At 57.6% G+C, this 6,000-nt stretch overlaps 1 protein-coding gene across 1 annotated transcript; it reads left to right on the top strand.

Annotated features, from left to right (window-relative positions):
* Nucleotides 1–1,048: 1,048 nt before the first annotated feature.
* On the top strand, nucleotides 1,049–5,208 carry FIS1 (fission, mitochondrial 1). Its single transcript, XM_082712950.1, has 5 exons — nucleotides 1,049–1,263; nucleotides 2,130–2,262; nucleotides 3,973–4,049; nucleotides 4,491–4,596; nucleotides 4,907–5,208. The coding sequence occupies exons 1-5, from the start codon at nucleotides 1,219–1,221 to the stop codon at nucleotides 5,002–5,004; spliced, it is 459 nt and encodes a 152-aa protein (XP_082569076.1). The 5' UTR covers nucleotides 1,049–1,218; the 3' UTR covers nucleotides 5,005–5,208.
* Nucleotides 5,209–6,000: the final 792 nt, after the last annotated feature.

Here is a 6,000-nt window from a genome sequence, read left to right as displayed (position 1 = left end):
GTTTCAAGATGAATAGTTAGAGTGTACTTAAGAACTTGTTCTGTCCTCTCTTTATTCTTTAACAGACTCCCTATATCAAAGTCATTTCAGCTGTTCGAACTAAGTAGGAAAGACGTCTCTTCCCTAACTCACAAGACTATTGTGGGAATTAAAAAAAAAAAAAAAAATTAAAGGGACTCTGCAAACGTGAAAGGTTTTCGGATGATAATCCCTTGCATTTGCACTGCCCGCTTTACTGCTGTTTATTTCGTGTCTATTCAACAAATACTTACTGGACATTGATCTTGTGTCCGGCGCTGGGGATGCAGGCTCTGCCCTCATGGAACTTACATTGTGATGTGCACTGGAGCACTGTGGGTCAAGGTGAAAAGAATCGGAGAGTCACTACCTACCCAGTCCTTCCACTGCACAACTCCGGTACCAGAGGAGTGAACATCTACCTTTCCCATCTTTTGACTACTCCTGCCCATGACCCACAGCAGATCTTCCCCCCTTGGACACACGCAGAGGAAGCCTTTACCTAAGTATTAAAAGACTGGACCCCCTCTGCAACTACTGGGGTAACAGCTTCTCTTTAAATTCCCATTTAAAGATCTATATAGTATCCCCTATTCGTATGTACCCCAGTCCCTGCGTGTATGGTTAACAGGTCCTGTTGTCAATCCTCTTGTAAATCAGCGGAGGCCCCAAACCCCTTGGTACCAGTTATGATTTTGTTACAGGCACCGAAAGGTCTCGTAGCCTCCGGTTTCCCAGACACAGACGGGGTGGGGCTCGAGGGGAGGTAGGTTTGGATTGGTCCCCCAGTCCTCTTTCTGCTGTTTTTCAGCCCAAGGGCTAACCACCAAGATAGGTCCAAACTCTATTAAGGCAGCCTCGGTGGAGGAAGGCACACGCGGGTCGGGTCACTCGCGAGGACGAACGTGGAACTTGAAGTTGCACTGTGGCTATCCGCCGGTGGGGGCTGAAAAGGGGACCGTTCGGAGCGTGCGCATTAGTGCCTCAACGTGCGCGCGGGCGGCGCGGGGGGGAAGGGGCGGGGCGCTACCGGCGGCGGGGGGGCGGGTTCGGCATCAGCTGTGTGAGGTGATTGGCTCCGCGACGGGGAGGGGGCTGGTTTCCGCCGGACGACGGAAGCGGCTCTCCAGCTCTGCCAGTAGGCCATGGAGACGGTGGCACTGTAGTGAGCTAGGTGTGAAGATTGCAGGGGCGGCGGCCATGGAGGCCGTACTGAACGACCTGGTGTCTGTGGATGACTTGCTGGTGAGGCCTGGCCTCGAGGGAGGGAAAGGAGACATTCGACGGGCGGGTCCCGAGGAGCGTCCGGTTGTGGCCAGACCCTCTACCCAGCATCAGTTTTGCCTAGGGAAGCCGAACTACGGCTCCCGGCATCCTCTGCAGCGTCCGGCCCCTGCCTAGAGACTCTACTTTGTCCAGTAGCCTAATGGGAGTTGTAGTTTTCTGCGCCGACACGCCCCAGACTCGGGGCCTGCGGTCTGGCGTTGAAAGACTGACAGGTGCTGGGTGCGTGGAGGAGTTAGGAGGTCAGGGTGCGGACACTTTCTGTTCCTTCAGTGTGTGGGGGGGGGAATATAGCAACTACCATGAAGTTTCTTATATTACTCACTGAATGCAGCACGGTGCTAATTGCATTGCAGGCCATATCTCAGTCTTTGTAGCTCTGTGGGCTAGTGTGGGCACTGTTTTTACTCCCAATTTGCAGTTAAGAAAAGGTCCAGGCCCAACAGGGTGGGGCTGGTTGGGGGAAGCAGCTGCGTGGGTTGTTGAGAAGTTCCGACAGCGTGTTTACTGTTTAGCCTCTGGGGTCAGCTGCTTCGGGAGCGGTGCCTGGAGCCGCCACCAGGTGGCATCTCCGCTCGGCACCACTAGGGGGAGGGAAGCGGACGGGGTTACTGTCCAACGAGACAGCCCGTCGCTAAGCCCCAGAATCCCTGGGTCTGGGTCCCAGGGATGAAGTTAGAGGAACCTGGGATGCCAGATGCCAAGACCCGCCAGGAAAATGAGGCAGAGACTGGGGAAGATGGTGTAACTGGGAATTAACCCCTAGGCCCTGGTAGAGAACGGTGTGCCCCTTCATTTCTAAATGACTCCTCTCCTCTCCTTGGCAGAAGTTTGAAAAGAAATTTCAGTCTGAGAAGGCAGCAGGCTCTGTGTCCAAGAGCACGCAGTTTGAGTATGCCTGGTGCCTGGTGCGAAGCAAGTACAACGATGACATTCGTAAAGGCATCGCACTGCTGGAGGGTGAGTTTCTAGGCTACCCCACCCTCCCCTTCCCAGCTGCTGCCATGGCCTCGTTCACTCCTTCCATCTCCAGTGCTGGGATTTTCCTTTTTAAAAAAATATATATTTTTTATTTATTTATTTGACAGAGAGACAGACGGAGATCACAAGCAGGCAGAGAGGCAGGCAGAGAGAGAGGGAGAAGCAGGCTCCCCACGGAGCAGAGAGCCCGATGTGGGGCTCGATCCCAGGACCCCGAGATCATGACCCAAGCTGAAAGCAGAGGCTTAACCCGCTGAGCCACCCAGGTGCCCCAGGATTCTTTCTCGACATGGCAGTTATTTTCCTGTAAACACCTGCAACAAAGGTCTGCCCCTTCACCTGGCTTCTCCCAGTGTGCTTTTGGCTAATTACCACCTCATCCTTGTTTTGCCAGCGTATGTCAGTCCCGCTGGCCTCTGGCGATCTGGTAGCCTGACCGGGAGAGTGACTTAGTCTGAGGTCACACAGCTCGTGAATTAGCGGCTGAGTGAGGACTGGAAGCTCCTGTCTTGCTCTTTGGCCTCACCATGTTGCTTATTCAGCAGCTCTTGAAAACCTTCCATGAGGGCGGTGTGGAAGAAGTGCGGAAGACGGGCCCCGGATCCTGGGGGCAGATGGGACTGTTTTCACTGGAATCCTATTTCCTGTTGGTTTTGGATGGGTCACCGTTTGTCAGAGGCCACAATACCTGACTTTTAAATTCCCCTGTTGCCTCTACCCCCTTTTCTTGGCCAGGTAATCATGTGCAGGCAAACGGCGACCTAGCAAAGGATGGCCATTGTCAGTCGATAAAAATAAGAATCTTTTCTAATGCAAATAACCTCACCCTGCATTTGCCGTTTGGCTCTTTCAGATTTTTCAGCTTCCCTCTGCAGCTCGGCGCAGCTGTAGATGGGGTCTCTAAGCGTTGCCAGTTCCAGTGGAGGAGACTGAACAGACACGTGGGGAGATTTATAAACACCTGCGAAACTATTTAGCCACAAATTCTACTGCATAGTGTACAGCTGAGCACATAGGCCCCTGGGAAGTCACTGAATTGAGAAAGAATCAGGTGGGGGCGCCTGGGTGGCTCAGTGGGTTAAAACCTCTGCCTTCGGCTCAGGTCATGATCTCAGGGTCCTGGGATCGAGCCCTTCATCGGGGGGGTCTCTGCTCAGCAGGGAGCCTGCTTCCCCCTCTCTGCCTGCCTCTCTGCGTACTTGTGATCTCTGTCTGTCAAATGAATAAACAAATCTAAAAAAAAAAAAAGAATCAGGTTAAGTCATTTAAGAAGATGGGTTTCGAGCTGATCTTTTATTTAAAGGGGGAGGGAGGGCAGACTTCCTCGAACACTAGTCTGGGCAGCGGACGGCTGCAGTGAGAACGCACAGCAGGGACCAGCGGTGAGGAGAGCGGTCTTTGGCTTCTCCGGCGCCTCGGTTTCCTCTCGGTTCCCTTGGATGAGCCCGAGCAGACGGCAGCGTTGAGACCAGGGTGCCCAGCAGCGGCCGGGTGTCTGGCCGCCTGCGCCCGTACCGCCCCCGAGGTCTGACTGGGACGCCGGGAGGGACCGGAGCTGAAACAGAAGCGCAGGACGGTGCCTTCCAGCCAGGACCAGACAGGGATTCGGAGAGTGGAAGGGGTGTCTGGGACACCAGCGCTAGAGAAGGAGAGGCGCGGTGTTCACCCTTCTGCCTCCGCCCTCTGCAGAGCTGCTGCCCAAAGGGAGTAAAGAGGAACAGCGGGATTATGTCTTCTACCTGGCCGTGGGCAACTACCGGCTCAAGGTAAGGCGGAGCGTCCCTTCTCCCACAGCACCCTGCCGGGGTGGGCTGCAGCGCCAGCTCGCTGCTCCTCCGGGGGCCCTCCAGAGCCCTGGCCGCCAGGAAGGCTGAGGAGGGCTGTGCAGGGGTGGGGGGTACAGAGGTGCAGGGTGAAAGTCGGCTGACGGAAGGCAAGAGACAGATTCCAGCTGCTGAGGTCGTGGGGAGCAAGGTGACCTCAGGTTGGGGTGCAGCCCCAAGCCTCAGGTTGTTATCTCCCCCCGCTTATCACCCCCACACAGTTGGGGTTGTTTGTGGACTCTACTCCGCTGGGTGGGGCTGGAGTCGGGGAGGAGGTGGAGGGAGGAGCCCCCGGGGCCGGTGAAGGGAAGGCCCCTCTGATGAGCAGGAGAAGCGATAGATGCTGAGGCGGGGGCGTGCGTGGTGCGATTTCCCCGAGAGCAGGAATACGAGAAGGCGTTGAAGTACGTGCGGGGGCTGCTGCAGACGGAGCCCCAGAACAACCAGGCCAAGGAACTGGAACGGCTCATTGACAAGGCCATGAAGAAAGGTGAACCCTTCCCCTCTGCCCTCCACTGCCCACTCCCCTTGCTCGCGGGCCCCCTTGTGCCTCTCGGCTCCTGGTTAAGTCCTCTTCCTGCCCCCAGGCCTGGGCTCTCTGGTCTCCCTTTGAATGACGCCCTCCTCTCCAGGCAGCTGCTCAGTGCCTCACAGGCCCTTCTCCAAGCCCGAGGCCCTCACCTCATGCTCCAGGGGAGGAGGCACGTCTGTTGAGGCGCATCGGGCGGGGAGAAAGAAGGTGCTGGGCAGCGTCCCTGGGGGGGCTGGGCTCCTGACAGTCTCCCTTTTCCCTTCCCCAGATGGCCTAGTGGGCATGGCCATTGTTGGAGGCATGGCCCTGGGCGTGGCAGGCCTGGCTGGACTCATCGGACTTGCTGTGTCCAAGTCCAAATCCTGAATGAAACCGCGCCTCTGCCCGAGGATAGTGGGAGCCTGTGGAGGACACTCGGAGAGGGGGGGACCCGTCCGTCCTTGCTGTCCCGGTCTTCTGCGCCCCATCACTGCCCTCTGGCGTTCAGCCTCCTTTCCCCAGAGATGTGTCCGGTAGCCCCAAACCATGTGCTCCAGGAGGAGTGTAAATAAAACAGCCTTGGCTTGGGAACTGCTGTGTCCGTGGTGAGGAAGGGGTGGGCTCTTTTGGGCCCAAAGGTGGTGGTCATGCGCGGTCCTTTCCTGCTCACTTTCCTACTCCTGTGGCCCACGGCTGGTGTGGGGTGCGCCTTTGTCCGCCGAGCTGCCCAGACCCCACGCCCTTCCTTCCTCCCCCACCCCCAAAGCAGATCGGGCACAGGGGACGAGGCCTTTGCGTGGCGTAAGAGTCCTGGGAGAAAACTGACTAGAGACGGGAAGGGCAGAGCTGGGGGGGACAGGCCAGGATTTATGTCTCCGGTCTCCTCTGACCCGCACAGCTGCGTCGCAGCACGTGGAGTTTTCCACACCAGGGCCCCCCCCCATTCAGTTTCCTCCGAAACCTCCGCCCTTCCCTCTCTTTGTCCTCCTGCCTTCCCCACTCCCCATCCTCCTCGGGGGATGGGCCGCTGCCCAGGGGCAGGCCTGGGGGTTTGGCACGGAGTCTGTCAGAGTTCTTGAGAGAAGGTACAAACTCAGGACATCCCGACTGTCGGCTCAGAGACGGAAGGTCGAAGCCCAGTCCCCACCCAGCCTGCTTTGCCCCACACCCGCCCGGTGCCAGGCTCAGCCCGGGCCTGTCTTGCTTCACTGCATACCTCTCGTTCCGCAGCCCAGCCAGCCTGGTTGGGGGGACTGGGGAGGCGGCAGCTGAGGGGAGCGCACAGGAGCCTGATACCGTGAGGGGGGCAGAGGGGGACCCACTCTGGCTCAGCCATGTCCTGGGTGACTGCCTGGGGGTAGCATCCGGCCCCTGGCCCCCGGA

This window comes from Mustela nivalis, assembly GCF_964662115.1.
Source record: "Mustela nivalis genome assembly, chromosome: 19".
Taxonomy (NCBI): domain Eukaryota; kingdom Metazoa; phylum Chordata; class Mammalia; order Carnivora; family Mustelidae; genus Mustela; species Mustela nivalis.
Note: the sequence above shows the minus strand (reverse complement) of the source record. Positions and strands in the feature narration are given on the sequence as shown.

Bases quoted from the DNA above. Each gene is read 5' to 3' on its own strand.
- FIS1 (XM_082712950.1), top strand. From the start codon at position 1,219: ATGGAGGCCGTACTGAACGACCTGGTGTCTGTGGATGACTTGCTG. The intron at 1,264-2,129 runs GTGAGGCCTGGC...TCTCCTTGGCAG, and splicing joins TGTCTGTGGATGACTTGCTG to AAGTTTGAAAAGAAATTTCA. The intron at 4,597-4,906 runs GTGAACCCTTCC...TCCCTTCCCCAG, and splicing joins TGACAAGGCCATGAAGAAAG to ATGGCCTAGTGGGCATGGCC.